Source organism: Eleutherodactylus coqui, chromosome 2 (genome assembly GCF_035609145.1).
Source record: "Eleutherodactylus coqui strain aEleCoq1 chromosome 2, aEleCoq1.hap1, whole genome shotgun sequence".
In the NCBI taxonomy this organism is placed as follows: domain Eukaryota; kingdom Metazoa; phylum Chordata; class Amphibia; order Anura; family Eleutherodactylidae; genus Eleutherodactylus; species Eleutherodactylus coqui.
Window position 1 is genome coordinate 174,187,114 of NC_089838.1, and position 22,407 is coordinate 174,209,520.

Below are 22,407 nucleotides of genomic sequence, written 5' to 3' on the forward strand. Positions count from 1 at the left end.
ATAGAATACACTTGTGTCAATGAGCCCCAAACAATACATTAAAGGGGTTCTCTGGGCATTTACCATTGATGATCTATCCTCAAGATAGGTCATCAATAGTTAATCGGCAGGGCTCTGCCGCTCGCGATCCCCGCTGATCAGCTCATCCACCAGTCGCCCTGTAATTCATTTAGAATTTCACCCTATGCAAACAGAACATTCGGTTTTTGCTGCAATTATGTCAGTATTTATGTCCAGTTTTATAGAGGTATAATGTTAGTATCACAAGTAGTGGAGTACAAGGAATTCTTAATGCTTAACAGCTATAGGGGGCAATTTTTTCCATGGAAATGCATGGATTGAATTACAATTATGTTTGCACTATTTGTCTTCTGTGGTTCCTACATATTTCTGTATATAGGAACTGCAGTCTAAAAGGCCCACCCTTCTCCATTCATTTAACACAGCGGCTGTTCAGTACTGAACAGCTGCTGTTTACACTGAACGATCATCCAGGATTTTATGCAGCTTGAAGTCCTGAACGATGATCGTTCAGTACTGAACAGCCGCTGTGTTAAGTGAATGGAGAGGGGCAGGGGAGAGTGAGGAGTGACATCTCCAGCTGCCCTTTTCCCCCTCGCTGAGCGAGCCAGCAATACTCGCTCCTGTGCAGCAGCATGAGAGAGAGTTTGTGCCCAACATTCGTCCAGTGTAAATGGACCGTAACTGTCTCTGAGGCAGGAGTTTGTCTTTGTTAGCTAATAAAAAGTGCAGGACATTGGAGATAAGAGGCTGAAAACTAATGCCCCATTTACATGGGACGACCGTTGTCTAAACAAACAGGTGGTGGCTCTGCGAGTTGTTCACGTTCATGGAGAATGTTTAGACAGGCAGAACGCTAACGTTTCTATGTGAAACACTGAGCAGGGAGCGTTTAGATGTAGCAAGAAGTGAACAAACCAGCGATGATTTTTATGCATGCTGAAACCGAATGACAAACTAAAACCATACGAATAGTACACAATGGCTATATGTTTAGATGTAATAATCACGCATTTTGTGCGACAATAGTTACGGGTAAACGGCTGGATTGCATGAAGATGAAGCATAATCATTTAGTGGAAATGTTGCCAGCAAATGAATAAGGAACAATAATTTGTTCACTTATCATTCAGCTTAGGCAGATAACCATTGAAAGAAGATCATCTACGAACGACTGCCTATTTACTGTGAATGGAGGCGGCTGGGTGGAAACTATCTCTGGCCCTCTCTGCAGCAGTGTTTATTGCTGGGACGACTGTCAGGCCCTTCTGTGCCCAACAATCATCCCGCGTAAAAGGGTCCTAAATTATCGATCCAGCTTCGCTAGCAGATCTACTCAGAGATTATGGCTTTTTTCCTAATAACTAAAATGGTCACATGGCAGTAGATTATCTGAAGTGGATGCGATTTTTAATTACCTGCGAGTTGCTGTGAAATCATAGCATGACCCTGAAATGACCAATGCTTTCCTATGAGGAAACAAGGTTGTGGCAGTCTTGTGATCATAGAGTTGATTTTACCACAACTTGCAGGAAAGCACAACCTTTGCCTTTAAATACACTACTACAATATTACAAAATCAACAAGTTAATCAAATAAGGAACACTTATGTATCAACATCCCATAATTTAGCTAAGCCAGTACTTTAGCCAAATTTGATGATACGGATATATATATATATTCCGATCTTCAGATTTTATATTAATTATTTAACACTAAACTTTCCTTTTTCGAGACGAAAACAAAACAAACAAATAACCTGAAAATACATGGTATGTATCTGATCTCAGCCATTATACAAAAGTGAAATCCCTTTTTGGTGGAAAACATGCCTTATTTAAGTGTTACAGCTTTTACCCATTTATAGTACATATATACAAGCTGGCTAGACATCCAAACACAACTAAGGAGTTTGAGGATTGAAAAGACAATTATTTTCCAGTATTTGGCCAGTTTGTTCGTAAATTGAAAAGAATTTCCACGTCCTGAGGTGCCAGCTTATAGACTCCAAGTTCATTTAGTGCTGCTGTAGCAGAGGGCACTTTGTCATTGGATGTCTTCTCCATGTACGGAGCTGCAGACTGTAATACATCCTTCAGCAGCAGGGCAGACCCCACACTAAGATTTAGAATAATGCAGGCTTCTTTTACACTGTAATAGGATAAGATATATTTGTTATATACAGGACGATATTAACCTGTCATGTCATAACAGAACAGTATATGGCCAAGGAGAGGCAAAGTAATTATGAAAGGCAGATACAACTATCATTTTGTGTAGGGGGAAGTATTTTCTGAATGATACATAAATATCTATTTTGTTTTGTTTTTAACTCCTCTTCCTCTGTATAAATTTATACTCACTGCTTAAAATAATTCTCTGGCCTTTTGCAGTAATGGGAAAACAAAGGAAAGAGATTCCGAGACATATCAAACTGTAATTGTGCTGCTCCCCCTTCGTTGAAATGATTAGCCAAGATGACCTGTGAAAAATTGCATACAAGCATTAATTATTGTGATATTCCCAAGATAACGTTGGTGGCTCAGCATATTCTAGGCTTAAAATGAATCAGTCTAGCCCAAACCACCAATTTCCAAAAAAAAGAAAACAGCATTCCTAACGCTCCAAGTTGCAAATCCATCCCAAACCTCTGTTGCTACTGGAGGCAATCTCCAGTAGTTCTATGCATTCGTGGTTGAGCATGCCCATTCTGATTGCCCAGGATGCATGTGCAGCCTATAGCACTGCTCTTCACACAGTGAAGTCATTCATCTGCACTGCATGTACGCTGCCCCCTGTACAACGGCCACAGCCAAGCTTGCGCATATAGCACCTGAACCACCAATGAAAATATTCAGCAGCAAAGCATTAGCAGCAACACAGAAGATGGAGGTGAAGGAAACTAGAAGAGGAGGCGCTCATGGTAGAATTACGGTCTTGTGATGAAAGCAGCAGAACCGCTCAGTTTTTTCATGGATCACCAGAAGAGCAATGGAGCAGAGCAAGCAGACTCAAGGAAGCAGTAAGGTTATAAGGGCATGCAGGACTAGGCCTATGTCTTAGTAACTTGTGAAGGTACATGGTTCTTCAAAAAAAACAAGAAAATTACATTCTGGTCCAGACCTTTTAAAGGGATTTTCTGAGACTCCCAATATTGATGACCTATTCTTAGTTAGAATAGGTCAATAATACCTGATCGGTGGGGGTCTGCTGCTTATGACCCCCCATCGGTCAGCTGTTTGAAGAGATAGCAACACTTGGGTGAGCACAATGGCCTCAGGCCACTGACAGCACATTTATTCCTCACATGGTCTGAGAGCAGCTCAGGTAGATGGCACTGAGCTGCTATGCAATGAAGTGAAGTGACTGCAGTGCTAGCCTGAACACCATGGCTAACAGCTGATCGCCAGGGCCATCAAATGGCAGACACCAAGGATCTGATATTAAGGACTAAAGGATTGGTCATCAAAGTTGGAGTCCCGCAAGACATTTTTAACTCAAGAACTTGTTACTTGCAATCACCTCATTTACTTACGTCTTGATAAATAAATAAATCCAGCTTTTCAGCAAGCATCTGCCAGACACTTTTGAACAAAGTATGACACAGCTGCTGTTCCAACTGTAGAAGACGGTCCCTGAGAGTCAGTAGCATTGGGCAAGCTGAGCTGGATAATGACATCACAGCTTGTTCTGACTGTGACGGCAACGATAGCCATCTGGAATGAGCACATAAGGCGACAAATTAGCAAGCCTGTTTTTGTAGGTAGCGTTTTCTATTAAAAAGGAGAGAGACACAAAGAGAATAAATGAGGAATTTACCTTTCTTTCTTGTACATCTTTGCTCCTTCTTTGACTTCTCGAAAAACATGCTCTACCAAACGCGATAACATATCATTTTTTAATCGCTCCAGGAGATTAATCATATCATCAAAAACAGAGATTTCCATGGAAGCCAGTTGTCCAAGTTGTAGCTTACTAGTAGAATTTAGATCCGTGCAAACCTCTAGTGCAGCTTGCTGCAGCTGTAAAAAGAACTGCAAACACAGAGATTACAATCAGAGTCATAAGATCCCACGTTAATAGTTTTACAAAAGACTCATTGTTCAATGTGGCAAGGACGTCATCTTACAGATGTGTTCTTCCATAACTTCAATATGGATGGCCAGTGATGTGAATGGAGGGGTGCTCCCTTATGTGCACCACTGCTCCATTCACTAGGAGAACTATTTTATATTTTTCCATTGACATAGCCATATGAGGGCTTATTGATTGCGTGACGAGATATCATTTTTATTAGTACCGTTTAGGGGTACATATGTATTGTATAGCTTTTTGGTAGGAGAGGGTGGGAGCCAAGTAAATTTGTAGAGCTCTCACCACGGGGTCAGACCAAAAGAAGGAAGGACAATCTACTCACTTAGATGGAAGGAGGGTACCAGACGGAGCACCGCCTTGTCTTGGTAAAGCATCAGTAGTCAATAAAAACTACAGGTCGTGTCCTCCCAAAAATTAGCCCTTTTGACAGAAAAATAAAGTTTTGGGGGTTGGGGTCCAAAGATGGCGACTGAAAGCTATTTTTTTAATGTATTTTTTTTAAAAAATAGTACTACATAAAAAACTACAGAAATTTGGTGCTGCTGTAATTGTACTGACCTATTGAATAAAAACAACATGTCACTTTGAATGCCGTAAAAACGAACCCTCAATATAGAACACCCACCAAATCTGGATGCAGAACCTGTGCTTGCTTAGACTAGGCATGGAAATTGAGTAAATTGTGGAAAAAGCCAGCTCAACCCAGGCTTGGAAAACGAACATCTAAAACTTTAGTCTTCTTAGTTTAAAAAAAAATATTTGAATTGCAGCCACAGCACAAAGCTTGGCTGATGCATTTCTGGGGCTTATTTGTAACACATTTTGTTTCACTTTGCACTACACATCGCCTTTATTTCTGTGCAGCATGTAAGATTATTTTACATTCATGGTTACACATTTGACAATGGTCTGGTATTTTATTTATCTGCGGCATGTGGTGTCATCAGAGGTATGTACTATACACGTTAGACCCTCTAGTTATAGCACAGACTGGCGATATTTGTGTTGCTGTATTTCATCATCTTGTGTGTGTGTGCGTTTTTGGGGATGGTAATTACATTGCTTTGTTTTGACTATTCCACCTTATAAACAAACACCCATCCAATTATGTATGTGTTGGCATATAACATGATTCAATTAGACGTTTGTTTTCTTTTAAATATGGTGTGATGTTTTTAGCTCTCTCTCCATGACTAAAGACGGAGTGTATCACCAGAAACCCGTCAACAATGCTTTTTGTGCTGTGGTTGCAATTTAAATAATTTTTTAACCCCTTAAGGACCAGGCTGTTTTGTACCTTAAGGACCAGACTTTTTAGGGATTTTACCCACGTGGTGGTTTAACAGCCCTATTTTTTTCTTTTCAGCTGCCAAAATTATTTTTGCTGTGTTTTTTTCCCCCTGTGACATATAGGGCTATTTTTTTTCATATCTCTTCCACTGACTTTTCCCCCTTTTTATTACCGGTAGTTTTATTCGGAGTAAAAAGCTCAAAAAAATTTTTTTTTAATCATTTATAGTTTTAAGAAAATTAGTATATTTACGCTAAAATAAAGTATGGGTTCCTCATTTTCGGACATTTTAATATGTATAGTTTTGGATTACAGGGTGCATACGATGATGGTTTTGGTTGGCGTAGGCTTTGGGTTGTTTTCTTTTTTTACTTATGCAATTATGTTTTTTTACTAGCTATGTCCCTCATGACGTCATAAGACCTCTGGGAGACATTCACATGGTCGTTTATTTTTTTTAATTTGACACTTTTCCACTGTAGCGCGGGCATCCATCGGAGCCTCAGTTATAGGGAAAAACATCCTCTGCCAGTGACTATTGTCACTACAGAGATGATCAGACGACCCTGTACCTCTGGTGTAGCAGGGAATCCCAGCGGTCACATGACTGCCAGCTCGTGTAGTGGAAGTTATACTTCCACTTTTTAGTACATAGCGCTCATTGAGCGCTGTGTACTCCAGAAAGGAGAAGGCAGAAAGGGTTAAAAACCTTCAACTCCAGGTTATCAGCTGTGACTAACAGCTGACAACCCAACATGCTCCTGCTTGATTGCAGAAGCTTTAAACCCGCACCATTTTTTTAAATTTTTTTTTCAGTCGGCTGAGTTTAAAGCCCAGGACCAAGTGCCGTAAATTTACAGTGCTTGGTCCTAAATGGGTTAAACCAAGAATAAAGTTTGAGCTGTCTTTTTCCATAACTTACTCACCCCTCCCCACACCCACCCAAACACAAAAAATGGTGTAATTGCATTTTTTCCATATCGCACGACTTGATAAATATAAGTTGTTGCGCCAAAAGCAAGTCCTCCTGTAAATATGCAACTGGAAAAATAGGTCATGAAAGGGTTAAGTATCTACTCACAACATTGTCAGCCCAGTCTCCAAGCACAGTTGCAATATAATTGACGGCATTCAGGATTGCACAGTATTTAAAGCCCAGAAGAGCTCTGCCTTCTTCCTTCATCACTTGTGTTAAACGGATCCTGAAGTCATCAACTAAATCCTTCTGCAGCTCCAAGAACTTCAGTTTCCTTTCTGCCGTGGGGAGATTCTTATATCTGTCTGTTAGCCACAAAAACAAAAAACAGGATTTTTGTTACTTACCGCAAAATCCCTTTCTCGTCACATTGGAAGACACAGAAGACCTTAGGTATATAGCGCCTGCCACTAAGAGGCGGACACTAAGTTATACTCCTCCTGCAAACACTGAATCAGTTTGTACATAAGCAGCAGGAGAGAAGAAATAAGGCACACAAAGTCAAACAATACAGATCCTTATCAGAAATGATAGGTCTAATGGTGCATCTAGATATGACAGATTGTGCAGGCAGATAAAGCATTCGCTCACAAATCATTCAGTCATTCACATTCATTGTACCAGTGACAGAGAACGACTGAACGATCTTTATTTAAACCGAACGATAAGCGAATGAGCCAGTAAGGATTATCATGCTTGCATGAAATGAATGATAATTCATTTGTTTATCGTTCATTGTTTGCTGTGTTACACTGAACGATTATTGTTCAAATTCGAACATTCAGCGTTTTTTTTTTTTGGAACGATAATCATTCTATGTAAAGGCACCTTAAGGAAAACCAGGGCCCGAATTGAGGAAGGCTTTCTGAGAAAATACCACCAATACTAGCAAGGAATAAACAATTGGGTGGGTGCTGTGTCCCCAATCAACGTAAAGAAAAAGGGATTGTAAACACACACAAGAAATTCTGTAATTGCATTTTTAGCCTATATTGCCCCACTTTTTCAATACATTATAAGGTATGGTAAATGGTACCATTGAAAAGTATAACTTATTCCACAAAACTCTTTTTTTCTTCCGTGTCATTGGGGGACACAGAAGACCCAGGGATGTTCAAAAGCAGTACCCAAGGTGAGGGGCAAAGAAAAAGGTGGTTTGATCAGCCTGTTGTATCCTATAGGTGCTAGTAAGCAACCGGCCCACTGGCGGCTGTCAAGTAACACTTTCAGGAAGACAGAGATAATGAAGGCTGGCAAGCTTTACTATCACCATGAAGGCTGACGAACTTGCCGATTTTCAAAAAGCACATGCAAAGTTACAAGGGTGGTACCAATGAGGGAGGGTGTTATCGTTGTCCTGTAGCAGGTACCCCCTGCAGAAAATGGATATAGATATGTACAGTCAAAGTCATTCTTGTAGAGGGACAGTAATTTGGGCGGTAGCAGGGGTAAGAGACATATTCGATTCACATAGACTCCTAAAACAGACAAGAAAGATAAAAGAGGAAAATATTGTGCGTTTTCGAGTTTGCAACTGGTCAAAAAAGGCAAACTACGAGTATGGGTGAACCAGCGGTGCAAAAGAGATGGCATCTTGGCCTTTTCCAGAACAGCCAGACCCACGCCCTAGGCTGCTCTGTTCTCAACAGTTGATGGTGGCCACCAGGTGCTGTCCCACTGGATATAGAAGGGCTGTAACTTGGAACTAGGTTCGCGACAGTACGCTGGATGTGGCAGACATAGTTGAAGCAACATGCGTTTTATTAATTCATTTTTTTGAGTGTGCATGTACCTAGTTGGCTAGGTGGTCCATTGGTGCAGTCTGTTTTAGTGGCCTAGAGTGGAGAATGAACTATGTAGGTCTGGTCTCTGAAGTAGAGAAGTGTACAAAGAACGTAGATGATGATCCCATGGCAGGAGTCTTGTGGGAACAGTCCCGAAACGACCGAAGGGAATGACCGGGATCTCCTTAGACGGACAAATGGTCTCAGTGAAGGGCAAACAGTGCAAGAGAAGAACAAGACTAAGGATGCTGGCAGTGTATGTTCCATACAGTCGGGATAGCTCGTAGGAGAGGTGAACTCAGTATTGGAAGAAGGATGGGGTTTGTTTGAGTTTTGGATGTACACGATTAGTATGTCGCATGGAAGCTTTTCTTTTTTCAAACTACTAACGATCATTTGACCATGAGTACGCATGTTTGTGTGTGGGTGCTTCTCATGCTCCGCCCCTGGTGACGTCATCACAAGTCCTACAACATATACAAAACACAGAGCCTGACCAACAGAAGAACAAAGTTAGGGCTCTTGGAAGGGGAGGACAAAAACAACAAAATGAGAATACAACTAAGCCATTATTGTCTCAGACACAACTCAGAAAGCCCTGAAAGAAGACGCTGGGGATCTGCGGTGCTAGCATTACTTTGCTTATAGCAAGTTCATGGTGTCAGCCACCAGACATGGTGTTCTTGTGTCCGAAACATAGTCTCCTGCTAAGAGCAAGTTTTCCCAAGAGTGTTGCAGATAACAAAGGGAATGTCAGAAACGGATGGGAACTGAGAATGGAATTACCCAGTCATTGAAAATACTTGGAGGCATCATTTTACATAGAACAGAAATGGAAAAAAACTGTGTGATGAGTGCTGGGAGAAAGGAGCCTACCTACATACACGTTTCCCTCTGGAGGAGAGCTGCAGTACTGTGCCTGCTGAACTAGGTCATCTAGTAAAGTATTAGGCCGCTGAGCCTTTTCAGTGAAAAATCTTAGTTGTAATCTTATATTGTAAACACTCTGCTGCCGAGTCAGATTTGATGGGGAAGTGGGACAGCCAATCTGAGTTATCATGTCTTATAAAGTTGCAGATGACTGTACACATTATTGGGACTGAACAACATGGGGAATTCATCCATGACACTAATCAGAACCTCTGCTAGTTCATATATCATAGCAGCTAGTCTCCATCTAGAGCTGAGCTCATGAAAAGCGGACCATTACAGATGGAAGCTGTGGAGGAAGAAATGATACACACACAAGTGCTTATTCAAACCTGCAACTGTAGTCCCTGAAATCTGCAAAAATTTACATTGCAATAGCTGGATCACATCAAACGTTGGTTTTTCTATTAGAGGGTTTGTCGGATTTCATCATATACTTAGGTGTTTGAATCTTACTGTACCTACTTTAAGTCGTTCAACTGGACAGATAACTTTCTATTCTACTGCAAAAGAACTAAGTAAATATATATAATATGCCAAAATTAAAGGTCAGTATACAGCAGATTATTATTTCTACTATACAGACCAGTTGTCAGCACTTTTCATTATGCTCCAAGCAGTAATAATACTAATATATTCCAACAATAGTCTAAAAAATGTGACCAAGACAAGGTCTTCTGGTTTCTGAGGAACCCATGTGAAGCCCGAGGTAGCAGTGCAGCTGTGTGGTATCCCCTGTGCCCTACATGCTATTACTGGACAATTGCAGAAAAAAGGAAAAATCCTTAATTGTAAGGCAATTCCTAAATATGTTCTGAAAGCTCTAGTAACCTATCAGCAGGTGCAAACATGCAAAATACCACCATATTCTGGGAAATAACATTAAAACAAAAGCTATCATTTTTATTTAATAAATAGGTGTTATGATAACTTTCTGCAACCTGTTTATGGAATGTGAAAAGACTACTAGATTAAAAGTGTTATTGGAAATTACCTGTTATAACAAGCAGAAGAGTCATAAACGTCTCCGCACAGTCTGGAAACTTCATCTCATCAACATCAGAGATGTCTTTGTATTGTGATGACCAGGCAGCCTCTGACGACAGCATCGAATCCATCTTCTCTAGAGCCACTGGCAATAAAAAATGAAATTTGGGACATTATTCTTTACGGGACATCCAACTTATTAGAATTAAAGTCAAAATGAAGACCTACATAGTGACAGATGTAATGGTGACAAAGCCTGTATATGAGAATTCACACAGGGGAATGTATAAGGACAACATGTCCAGACATTCTTAATGTTTCTGTAAGATTTCACTGAAGTACCAGAACTTGGATGCAGTTGGCTTAAAATGTTCCAGCTATAAGTGATAGTCAGTAATCACAAAGGAGAAGGTCAAGGGCCTGATGCAAATGGCGTAGTCTGTTAAAGTGTAAATGTTCTTTCAAAAAACTTTTGACATGTCATTGGGAGATGTCAAAAGTTTTGATTGATGGTAGTCCAGGTGCTGACATCTGTTCCCCATCGAAGCAACCTGTGAATTGCATTGCAACTCCATTTAGTTTGGTGGCCGTGCGAAATCACAGTGCTACACAGTGATCTTAGGTCACAAGACTCCCGTGGTAGCCAAAGTCACCATGTAGCCCTAGCCTTACACGGCTCCAGTTATAAATCAATGTTGAGTTACATGCTATGCTACGTAGGCCACATTATATGAACTGCACATCTAGGTCAGTGCAAGTGTTTTGGGAAGATTTGATTACTACTAATGTATCGCGTGATACGACTGCACATTATCAAAAGTTGCATGACATTGAAGCCAGCTGGTAGCTCAGACCTAAAATTATTTGCCAAATTGCTCCCTTACATTTTCTTTCCACTGTCAGCCACCGTTGGAAGAAGGTGTCCTCTGAAAGGATGTGCATACAGTTTGGCAGGCTGTTTAAATATCCATGAGTTGTGTGGAGTTCTCTTTGAAACAAGAGAATCTCATCCACAAGGTGGCAAAAGAGGACATCATCGTATAGCAAACAAGGAATGTCAACAGACAACTTCTCCAGTACCAACATGACAAGTCCTCGAGTAAACTCCATCTGCGGAGAAGACAAAGAACACAGAAACTGCCCGTTTACCTGCACGTTCTATATAGTTACATAGACTGTATGCAGAAGAATGCAGTGTTACACATCAGCAGATGAAAGTACCGTAGTGCTGTTGGAAACAAAAAAAAAAAACAAACAAAAGGACAGGGATAGGACATGCAGTGTGCACTGTCCGCACTAGTTGCAGCCAAAATTCTTGCACCACCTGAATAAAGTCTGAGTCCCGAATCCAAAAAATACAGTTCAATAATTATAAAACCAGTACTCTCTGCCTATATGCTCTAGGTGGCAGAGCCAAATACCTGGGATTGATGATGATATATGGTCCGAGATCTTGGAGTCACCAGCACCCAATAACAAAATCATTCAGTTATATATCATACAGCAAGAATACGTGACCCCTCCAAAAAATTGGGTACAATTCCACTTCCATCATGTTCTTGGGGTCAACATACACCTGCTGATTTCTGGCACACGGCATGATGGTGCCCAATCTTTACATAGTTTCTGAACTCATGTAACTGATCTTATCTCCTCTATCCCAGTGACTCCAGTCCCTTTACAGCCTTTAGTTTGTCTATTTGGAGTATTGCACAACAAGCCGTGGCAACATTACCTTTGGATTTTTGTTAGAGAAACACTATTCTTTGCTAGGAAAGCTACTGCTATGTGATGGATTGACCCTCAATGCCCAAAATTAACATTTTGGAAATCTATGCTAAATCAGGCAGTTTCTTTTGAAAAAAAATTGTATATTACAGAAAATGCCCTGATAAATGTGTCTATATGTGGGGTGGCCGGTGATCCTCCCCTCTGACCCTGCATTCTGAAATTAGGCTTTTTTCTTGGTTGGGTGCACAACGCTTGACCTGGACTCCATGAGGACCATTATTTTTTCACAATAATCTGATATTTTTCATTGAGATAGTTTGTTCTCATAGATCTATGTTTTACCTATATGTAAAGAGGCCTTTTTCACTGGACTTATAAATCTGCAAAGGATAGGTTTGAGCATTGGATAATTGCCGCTTATACGCGATTTCTTTTCTTGTTCAATAAAGCAAAAAAAAAAATTAAAAATCAATCAAACCAGCGTCAGTTAAAATGAAGCAAACATATTGTAGGTTTTCTGTATTGCTCAGTATTAACATTTCTGTCATCTCAATACGTTACCTTTGCATTCACAGTGGATCCTGCCCTCTTCAGAATTGGCTGAATCTTCTCATTTAAAAACTTGGTGTTGTTTCCAATCCACATAAGGACCTGCGTAAGGTACCACTCAGGCTGGGCGACAAACAGGAAAAATACTTTACTAACCCAGCAAAAAAAAAAAAATGGGAAAAACACACAATTTTGCATCTATATGTTTCTAATATAGGCTCTGCTCTTACAATGGTCATCATTCTATTCTTAAAGCAATGACAGATCCATTTTCAAATGGATTCTATTGATTCGTAGGGGGGGGGGTCAAACAGTTTCTAATATATATTCTTTTATAACTACTTCGTGAAACGTGCTTGTTTTTCTAATCCATTTTCTGAATTTAGATTTTTTATTCTTTTTTTCCAGGTGATTATAGGGGCAGCACCATGCCATGCTTCAGCTCAAAGCAGCAATACAGTTCCATGTAAACAGGCCGACATTCATCTTAGAACGACGGTCTGTTTACTGCAAATGGAGGTGATCTCTGGCACGCCCTGTCTTTGTTCACTCAGCCATGATTGCTCATGTGTAAAATCACAGAAACGATCAATGCTGGAATGGCTGGCGGGCACTAAAGTGCCCAACAGTTGGTCCGTGTAAGAGAGGCTTTAGCCAGTCTGGCATGCAGTCAGATGACCATGCTCCTGGTGTTTCCTGCATGTGAAGTTCCCCTCTTCCCCTCCCTGTAGTACAGGACATCACATGCCTGTTCTACCCCTTGCTCCCCGTCTCAGAAGGAATCGTGTTTCCCATGCTGGGCAGCAGATTATGCATAGTCAGTGAGCAAAAGAATAGCAGAGCAGATAGGGAATAATTACAGTACTGCCCTACAAGTTGTTTTACAGGTGCGTGAAGGCCGTAGAGACAATGTCTATGAGAGGAAAAAGGAATAATGGGAGTTGTGGCTCTTCAAATTGGTAATCCCAACAGCAAGCCCTAGCAGCATCAAAACACAGACGCTGTACAGAGCTGGGCATGAGAATGATAAATAAGTTCAGAGCGCCATCATCTGGTGAGCAGACAGACAAAGGCCGTTTTCTGTATCTTGTATAAGCTCAGAACACCTATTTAACGGCTCCCAAACCATTGTAGTTCTGCATTCTATTTACTTCAGATGCTGATTTGCATGCATACCATTTTCAACAACAATGCATTTTATGGCAGGTTTATAATTAAAAATACATGAATGCACATGAATATGCATGCTGGAAACAAACTCACCTTACTTAAAACATTAGTCTGTCTGTTTCCAGTAAAATGATAGCGAAATCTTTTCTGAAGGGGAGACAACATAATTTGAATTGGAAGAATGATGGGAGGAGAAGCTGGAAGAGAAAATTTCTCTGGCATCTGTTTAGGTTTACTTATTAATTCATCTCTAGAGATACATTATAAGGAAATAAACATTATTTACAGTAATGCAATAACAAGAACAATTAGGTATTAACCACTTAAGGACGTGGCCCTCTCCCCACCCCCCACTTTTGTTCCCCCCCCCCCCCCCCTTTTAAAAAAATGTTAACTCCTATTTAACCATCAACGTAGCTGCACAGAAACTGCAACAAAAATTACCTGATAACTTTATTCTATGGGTCAGTACGATTACTACAATACCAAACTTGTATAGTTTTTTTTTTGTTTTTTTTTTTTTGCTGCACTACTTTAATTTTTCTTCAAAGATATTTACTTATTTTTAATTATTTTTCTGCCGCCATCTTCTGATAACTATAAATTTTTTATTTTTCAAATCGGCATAGTTGTGCAAGAGCTCATTTTTTGTAGGATGTCCTGTAGTTTCTATTGATACTATTTTGGAGTATTAACGACTTTTTGATCACTTTTTATTACATTTTCTCTTGGAGACAAGGCGACCAAAAAAACGCAATTCTGGCGTTTTTTTTTCTGATGACCTTCATCGTGTGGGGTAAATAATGCGCTACTTTGATAGATAAAACTTCTACGGACACACGGATACCAAGTATGTTTTTTTCTATTATTATTTAGATTCAATTATAAATACGGCAAAAAGGCTTTTTTTCTGTAAACATTTTTCTTTAACCCCTTAATGACGCGGCCATTTTTCTTTTTCCATTATCGTTTTTTCCTCCCCCCTTTAAAAAAATCGTAACTCCTTTATTTATCCATCGACGTCGCTGTATGAGGGCTTGTTTTTTGCGGGACGAGTTGGATTTTTTAATGGTGCTATTTAAAGTACCATATAATGTACTGAAAAACTTTTAAAAAATTCTAAGTGGAGTAAAATGAAAAAAAAAAAACATATTTCGCCATCTTTTAGTGCGTCTTGCTTCTACGGCGCACAAACTGCAACAAAAGCAACATGATAACTTTATTCTATGGGTCGGTACGATTACTACGATACCAAACTTGTATATTTTTTTTTTTACTATACTCCTTTTTTTTTCAAAGACATAACATTTTTTTCAATTATTTTCTGCGGTCATTTTGCGCGCGCGATAACTTTTTTATTTTTCCGTCGACGTAGTTGAGCAAGGTCTCATTTTTTGCGGGAAGTCCTGTAGTTTCTGATAGTACCAATTTGGAATACATACGACTTTTTGATCGCTTTTTATTGCGTTTTTTCTGGGAGACAGGGTAACTAAAAAAGTGCATTTCTGGTGTTCTTCATTTTTTTTTTCGGACGACGTTTACCGTGCGAGAAAAATAATGCACTACTTTGATAGTTCGGACTTTTACGGACACGGCGATACCAAACACATATTTTTAATTTATTTAGTTTTTTTAATAATAGATATAGCAAAAGGGGGGCGATTTAAACTTTTACAACTTTTTTTTCAATTAAAAAAAACTACTGATCTTTTTTTTTTACATTACTTTGAAGTCCCCCTGGGGGACTTTAAGATGCGATGCTTTGATCGCTCCTGCAGTATGACGTAATGCTATAGCATTACGTCATACTGCTTTTTGACAGGCAGTCTATCAAGCCACCCTGTGTGGATGGCTTGATAGGCAGTCTGTTAAGGCAGCCCTGGGGCCTTTCATTAGGCCCCCGGCTGCAATGACACCTGCACGACTCCCCCGATCTCACCGCGGGGGGGACCGTGCGGACGGGGGACATCGTTCGGGGGATTTAAATGCCGCTGTCAGAATTGACAGCGGCATTTAAATGGTTAATAGCCACGATCGGCCGCGCGCGCGGCTATTGCCCGCGGGTGTCAGCTGTTATAAACAGCTGACGCGCGCGGCTATTGCCCGCGGGTGTCAGCTGTTATAAACAGCTGACGCCCGCACTGTATGAAGAGAGGTTGCATCGCAACCTCTTTTCATACATACCCCGCGGCCACAGGACGTACCGGTACGTCCTTGGTCGTGAAGGGGTTAATAACTAACCCTTTAAGGACGCGGCCCTTGTTTTTCCAATTTTTGTTTTTTCCTCCCCCATTTTAAAAAATCATAACTTTTATTTATCCATCGACGTCGCTGTATGAGGGCTTGTTTTTTGCAGGACGAGTTGTATTTTTCAATGGTACTATTTAATGTATCATATAAAGTACTGAAAAACTTAAAAAATAATTCTAAGTGAAATCGAAAAAAACCTAAATTCCGCCATCTTTTGACGCGTACACATGGCTACAAAAAAGACATAACTTTATTCTATGGGTCAGTACTAGAGATGAGCGAACCTACTCGGCCACGCCCCTTTTTTGCCCGAGCGCCGCGATTTTCGAGTACTTCCGTACTCAGGCAAAAAGATTCGGGGGGCGCCGTGGGTGAGTGGGGGGTTGCAGCGGAGAGTGGAGGGGGGGGGGGGGGAGAGAGAGAGGGCTCCCCTCTGTTCCCCGCTGCTACCCCCCGCCCCGCCACGCCTCCCCCCACCCCCCGAATCTTTTCACCCGAGTACGGAAGTACTTGAAAATCGCGGTGCTCGATCGAGTAATTACTCGAAACGAGTATATTCGCTCATCTCTAGTCAGTACGATTACTACAATACCAAACTTGTATAGGTTTTCTTTTTGCTGTACTTTTATTTATTTTCAGATATTTCATTTTTTAAAATTATTTTCTGACTGCCATAACACTTTTATTTTTTTGTTGACGTAGCTGTGCAAGGGCTTGTTTTTTGCGTGACATTCTGTAGTTTCCGTTTGTAGTCCAGAATGGTACCTACGACTTTTTGATCGCTTTTTATTACATTTTTTCTTGGAGACGAGGTGAGCACAAAAGCACATTTCTGACGGTTTTCTTTTTTTTTTGGACTAGATTCACTGTGCGGGGTAAATAATGTGTTACTTTGATAGATGGGACTTTTACGGACTGCCCTATGGCGATTGTGCCCATCAGGTATTGCATTTTTTGGCTCTTTCAGTGAATGTCTGTTTTTGTCTCTGGCCTCTGTGATTTTAAGGTAGTTGATAGTGAGATAGTGCAGGTACTGACGGACGCGTAGTGGCCTCGACGTGGCCCTTCAACCAATGAGTTTTGGCCAAAATGCAGAACACCTATATTTATTAGTATATATCAGTATTTTTTGTATGCAGTTTGCTAGAGATTTTGGGGGAGCCCAAGATGTCAGGCAGTGTGGCCCACTTTGAAAATACAGGGCAACGCACTGCTATGTCAGTGAGAGACGCTATCCTGTATGGTGTGGCACACCCATCTTTGGCTGGCTTCTTTGATATGGTTCACATGTGTGGGCTATGTTTGTTTGCAGTTGCTATTCCCCAATATAGGCTGGGTAGAGTGGGTGACTGCATAATAGTCTGCACTGAACAAGCAGCTCCTCCTTATCATAGTCTGACAGACTGCATTCAGGTATTGCATTTTTTGGCTCTTTCAGTGAAGAGCTTTTACGGACGCAGCAATACCAAATATGTATTTCTGTTTTATTATCTAGATATTATAAATATGGCAAAAAGATTTATTTTTTTCACTTTTATTAACCTTTATTTTTTTAATGATTAGTAAAACTTTTTTTTTCTTTTTTAGTCCCCAGAGGGAACATGAACACGTGTTGCTTTGATTGCTACTGCAGTATGATGTAATGCCAGAGCATTATATCATACTGCGTTCGGACAGGCATTCTATCAAGCCACCCCAAGGGCATGGCTTGATAGGCATTCGACTAGGACAGCCCTAGGGCCTTTCAGAAGGCCCCCGGCTGCCAGGACACCAGTGATCTCATCACAGGGGATCATACAGGACCCCGGAACATCAGCCAGGTGATTTATATGTCGCTGTCAGAATTGATGGTGGCATTTAAAAGATTAACAGCTCCGATGAGCTGCACAGCTTATTGGAGCTGTTGCGGCCAGGTGCCAGCTGTAGGAAACAGCTGGCGCCTGCATTGTATGAAGAGAGATCGCTGTGCAATCTCTCTTCATATATACCCCAACACTGCAGGTCGTAACTGTACGTCCTATAACATTAAGGGGTAATTAATACTTTTTTAAACGAATTTTTACAGTCTTTTTAGTCCCCAGAGGGGACAAGAACTTGAGTTGCTTTGATCGCTCCTGCAATATGACGTACTGCCGTAGCAATATACATCATACTGCGATCTGGCAGGCATGGCTTGATAGGCAATCTGCAAAGGCAGCCCTAGAGTCTTCCAGAAGCCCCCAGCTGCTGTGACAACCCTCAATCTTATTGCGGGGGACAGTGTGGGACCCCTGAAAAATCGATCGGGGCATTTAAATGCCATTGTCAAAATTGCTAGCATTTAAATGGATAACAGCTCTCATGAGCAGTGTGGCTTATCGGAACTGTTTCTTACAGCCGACACCCGCATTGTATCCACAGAATAGGTGACAAATGTATGATTTCTAGGGGTCCCACCACTAAGATCCCAATTGATCACTATAATGAAGGTTCCCGAGTTCCTCATTTCTCAACACGAAACCATGGTAAGCTTGAATGAAGCAGTGGTTGAGCACGTCTCTAGGGCTGATGGATACAAATGAGTGCTGCACTCGGCTTTTTTTCTTCAACCCTATAGACACTGAATGGAGTGACAAGGATCATGTTCGACCACTGCTTCTTACTGTGGTGACTTGGTACATATCTACTAGTGATGGTTGAGGAACCAGCAGTGGCACCTCTGTCATCATGCATTACCCATCTTGTTGATAACTGTCACTTTAAAAGAAAACAGTTTTTTCTAAAAAAAACAAAAAAAAAAAAAAAAACAACTATAAATAATTCAGTGTTCACTATACATTTTATGAAGGATACGAAATTTGAAGCTTTAGGAGTTGAGTGAAGAGGGTTTCCAAACTAGAGTAGACTTCTGTTACACTTGCTGCTGCTGCTGCTGATGAAATTGGTGTCAGAGGCTGGTGGGGACCAATAAAAGGCCAGTGTAATTGACTTAAGACTTCTTCAAAGTCACTGCATCAAACATAGTATTGGGTTATTAACATACTGAAATTACGATATTGAGAATTGTAACAACGAAGTGGTATTAAAGCATGGCCTATTGTGTTACGGGGCAGTCGTACTTCAGATTTTTACCTTGTTAACTTGTCTTTCAGTATTTTGTGCCAGAATTGAACTGTAGAGGTTATAAATTTCAACAGATGAATGCAAGATGAATCTTGTAGCTTGATAGCCTGTTCTGTCATAGACACTAGCGTACTGGCCGCTTCTGTAACACTGTTAGTCATTAGATGCTGTTGAATATTATCACTGCAAACAAAAGCATAGTTTGTGTTAAACCTTGAAAACACCGGGAATGAAGTATAAGGATGTGTTCACACGTAGCGGTCTTGGTACAGATTTTCTACAGTGATAAAATCTGCACCCAAATCCGTGCCAAATTCTGCATCAAAATCAGTACCAATGGTGTGGATTTTCCTGCAGCGCAAAATCCATACTACTGGTGTTGATTTAGATGCAGATCTGCAGAAGACTTCAACCCCTTCAGTTGAACGAGTGAAATATGCTGCGGATCCACCCCAAAATCTGCCCTGTGTGAACACACAATAAGGTTATGTTCACACAGTGGAATCTGCCCTGAAATGTTCCAAGAAGATTCTGCCTGTAAACCCAGGAAAGAAATCAACTGCTATCCTGCTGGAGTTTTTGCTGCGGATCTGTAGGCAGATTAAGTGCTGTCAATGGGTAAAATCCACAAGTATAATTCCACTGTGTTTACATGTGAAGAATTGGCACTTCACTCTTAGGAGTGACTTGGTTGTGTTGGTTACACGCAGGACTTACAGTCTATGTCTTAGCCCCTGGTTTACCTCAGTTCCTCAATTTGTGAGATCCATTTCAGGTATGATAGATGTCTCTCAACTTCATTGATTTGGTCTGTTAGTGCCCCTAAATCATCCATCCACGGTGCAGCCTCTTCTAGGTGCTTACTGATTGCTTCGCTCACAATGGCTTCTCTTTTTAGCAGAGTACTAAGAGTAGACTGGGTATTTTCAGCATTGCTCAGGGCAGCCTGAATTCGTTTTGGAGCCTCAGATGAGACGGTCAGAACCTGAAGATGAAATATATATTCTGCTGAAATGTGTGTAATACTTTAAAGGTAAAAGTAAATAAAATAATACAAACATGCATAGGCGCAACCTCATTTTGTTCAATATAACAAACTTTCCAAACCTGCTCCTCCAGATGTTTCTTCTCTTCTGCCATTTTCTCAATAAGACTGGAAACTTTCCGCAAAGACTTGAAATCATTTCCAATCTCTTTCTCAACAAACTCGCATACATAAAATGGAAGATCAGATGTGTCGGGACAAGAATTTGCAGTGGCTTCAGTTGGCTTTTCCACTATATGGTTGATTGATTTGCTCATTGCTCCTTCAGACTCACTAGACGCCATACTTGATCACTCTGCACTACTGTATCAATCCTGGAAACATCTGAAATAAAAAAAATTCTCTTTACTTTTCTACACGCCAGAAATACTACCAACACAGTAATGACAATACTAGATTTTCCTTTTTTTCCCCAAATGCTCAATGTAGAGAAACCATGCATGAGCAGACATTTCTTCACCGATGGCTTGAACCAACCTGTTCTAGACTTAGGAATTAAAGGCAGGCTTATTAATGCTGTCTAAGGCTGGTGAAACATGAGCCAATTATGGCCACATTTATGCATCCATAATATGGATGAGTGTCCAGACTGACCCAGACTCTGAGCATCATAGGAATCTACGAAGTTCGAGTTCAGGTAAGGATACCCATGGTTAGGTTGGTCACTCACATTACAAATAGATGCGTGTCACCAGCCTGAGCCTGCAATCCCATTATTTCAATGTGCTTACCTGAAGAAGCTGAAAACTGTGATGTTCCTCTGTATAAGGCTTCCTACACACAGCTGAGTGCAATACTGGGCTGTAAAACTTGTCCCGATATCGCGCTCCTGCACATGTGAAGTCCCGTGGATGCGAGGCTTTTTTGTGTCAAAAACGCCTCTCATCACTTCAATGGGACATCTCGTATCGCCCGCCATGCAATGCGTTTTTCCGGCCCATTGAGAATAAGTGATGCATTTCAAGGGAATGCCCAAAGATAGGACATACAATTTTTTCCCATGCTGCGATAAAAAAATAAATAAAAAGAGGGGAAATAAATAAATAAAAATATAGCTCATGTATATGACCCCATTCAAAAGAACGGGGTTCATGTTTGTGTGAGATTTGTGCGTAAGTTATGTTCTTTTCACATGTTTAGTCTATTAAGTTGCGGTAACTGAAAAACTTTCAGTGCAGAAATTGGCTCTTTTCTAAGTCCAAATATTAGGCTGAACACCTTTCAATCCCGGGCAGTGTAGGGGCTCTTGTCACATGGTGCGGGGTATAAATGTATGTGTACCTTTCCATAGAGGTCATAGAGACAAGTCAGGAGATGGTTTTGGTGGGAATCTGGGAAGTGAAGCCCCTCTCCAGCACTTGTGAGAGGTGCGTGCCCATTCAGCTTGAACGTCACCCAATATCAGGAGGCCACAAGTGCTCGTCAGCCCCTCTTTGTAGAGCTTAGCGAGACTGTTCACATCCGGACCCCACTGCTCTTCTGACCGCTTACTAGGACACGAAGGCCAATGCATTCTTGAAGTGCAACTGTGCAGGACAATTGTACTCAACTACAATCATTCATTGGTGCTGGATTAGATTATTGCCATAAACTCAAGTTATTTAATAAAGGCTCGTCTAAAGACGCTCTGCAGCCAAACTGACATAAGGTGCTTTCAGACGCAATGATCATCGTTCCAAAAACTTGACTAAAATGAGCAAAAGCGAACAATAATTATTCAGTCCAAACATGCCAACGATAATAGTTTGCCATTTGCGTTTCGTTCATTTTATGCATGCATGCATAAAAATAATCGTTAGCTCGTCTAAGCAGTCTGTAGTAGTAAATGAGTGAACTCTGCCATCATTGGCTCATTCAAACAATAAATTGGGTCGCCTAAAAGGGCCCCTAGGATGAAGTCATTAATTATATGCAGAGCTGCACACTTTTGTAATAAGCATTTTCTTTTTATTGTTGGTTGACACCCCACATGAAAGTGGAGAAATCCCCTCTATTGCCTGTGTACAGTAGTCTGCTCCACACCAATGCAGTGAGCCAGGGAGAAACCACATACAGTGGCGGGGGGAAGTGGGGACTCCAGAAATGATGCAGTGTAGGGATTTCTTCCCTAATTAGACTATGGAGTGGAGAACGGGACAGAACAGAAAGTTATAACGGAGCCCTTGTGCAGCTGTATGCAGGGCGAGCTCGTGTGTTACAGCCAGTTATGAGGAGCAGGCACAGTAAACACTTTCTTACAGCTGATGTGACACCATTACTTTCTGCATGCCAGTGAACAGAGCCGCTCTCCGAGCTGCTGCCCAACATGCCACCAGCGAGGGGCGCATTAAACTAAGAGGGGCACCCAGGAGTACCAGACTGACCTGCCGCTGCCCTCTGTGCCAACCAGCTGACAGGAGCCGCTTCAGTGCAAGCGCCAGATCATCGCTTCCAGGGCGCTGCTGACATCTTGCACGGGCGGACACGTCACTTCCTG

General features: G+C 41.1%; 1 protein-coding gene across 1 annotated transcript; it reads right to left on the reverse strand.

Moving 5' to 3' along the window:
* Window positions 1-1,776: 1,776 nt before the first annotated feature.
* RINT1 (RAD50 interactor 1) lies at window positions 1,777-22,407 on the reverse strand. The gene is made up of 14 exons (XM_066591952.1): window positions 22,295-22,407; window positions 19,994-20,255; window positions 19,630-19,871; window positions 18,896-19,069; window positions 18,617-18,772; window positions 13,628-13,784; window positions 12,377-12,487; window positions 10,969-11,194; window positions 10,092-10,229; window positions 6,489-6,688; window positions 3,841-4,055; window positions 3,557-3,737; window positions 2,385-2,503; window positions 1,777-2,172 (listed from the first exon to the last, which is right to left on the reverse strand). Exons 2-14 carry the CDS (start codon window positions 20,213-20,215, stop codon window positions 1,953-1,955), a joined length of 2,361 nt encoding a protein of 786 aa, XP_066448049.1. The 5' UTR covers window positions 20,216-20,255; window positions 22,295-22,407; the 3' UTR covers window positions 1,777-1,952.

What these genes read in the sequence shown, in the direction of transcription:
- RINT1 (XM_066591952.1), bottom strand. Translation starts at nt 20,215, where the DNA reads ATGGCGTCTAGTGAGTCTGAAGGAGCAATGAGCAAATCAATCAACCAT. An exon ending in GATCCACTGTGAATGCAAAG is followed by an intron (nt 11,195 to 12,376) that starts GTAACGTATTGA and finishes TCTTCTCCGCAG; the next exon opens with ATGGAGTTTACTCGAGGACT. An exon ending in ATTTATTTATTTATCAAGAC is followed by an intron (nt 2,504 to 3,556) that starts GTAAGTAAATGA and finishes AATTTTTCACAG; the next exon opens with GTCATCTTGGCTAATCATTT.